General features: G+C 44.9%; 1 protein-coding gene across 1 annotated transcript in view; it reads left to right on the top strand.

Moving 5' to 3' along the window:
• Positions 1 to 392, top strand: part of LOC107671535 (serine/threonine-protein kinase WNK2-like) — a gene marked incomplete at its 3' end in the record, with an annotated part of 5,344 nt that overhangs the window by 4,581 nt on the left and 371 nt on the right. Inside the window, exon 3 of the mRNA XM_016464456.1 lies at positions 295 to 322. Coding sequence (XP_016319942.1) covers positions 295 to 322 — 28 coding nt within the window. The remainder of the gene's footprint in view (positions 1 to 294; positions 323 to 392) is intronic.

Below are 392 nucleotides of genomic sequence, written 5' to 3'. Positions count from 1 at the left end.
TGTGTGTGTGTGTGTGGTGCTGCTGAAGGGAGGATTCAGGTCACTGCAGGTAACGCTCACCAGCTTTTCTTCCACTTCCACAGAAATCTTTCTTTAAAGTCAGTGTGAAACCCATTTGACTTTCGTATGATAAATATGATAAGTTAAACTGCATACTCAACAGTGTTATCCACGAGGATTTAAAAATGTGAGGTTCATATTGTATTGCAGTTGACGACAATATCTATATTCATAAATTAGCGACAACATTTTCTTCTTAAAAAGTTGAGTGTCTGTGTTTTTCTCTGTTTTCAGCCGTACTATCCCAGTCGGCCCACTTTACCTGCTAATTCTGGGCATGTCCCACCAAGCTCCGCCCCTCGGCCCCTCCCCCCCCCGCCATGGACCCGCCC

Source organism: Sinocyclocheilus anshuiensis, unplaced genomic scaffold, assembly GCF_001515605.1.
Source record: "Sinocyclocheilus anshuiensis isolate Anshui unplaced genomic scaffold, SAMN03320099.WGS_v1.1 scaffold7508, whole genome shotgun sequence".
NCBI lineage: Eukaryota > Metazoa > Chordata > Actinopteri > Cypriniformes > Cyprinidae > Sinocyclocheilus > Sinocyclocheilus anshuiensis.
Note: the sequence above shows the minus strand (reverse complement) of the source record. Positions and strands in the feature narration are given on the sequence as shown.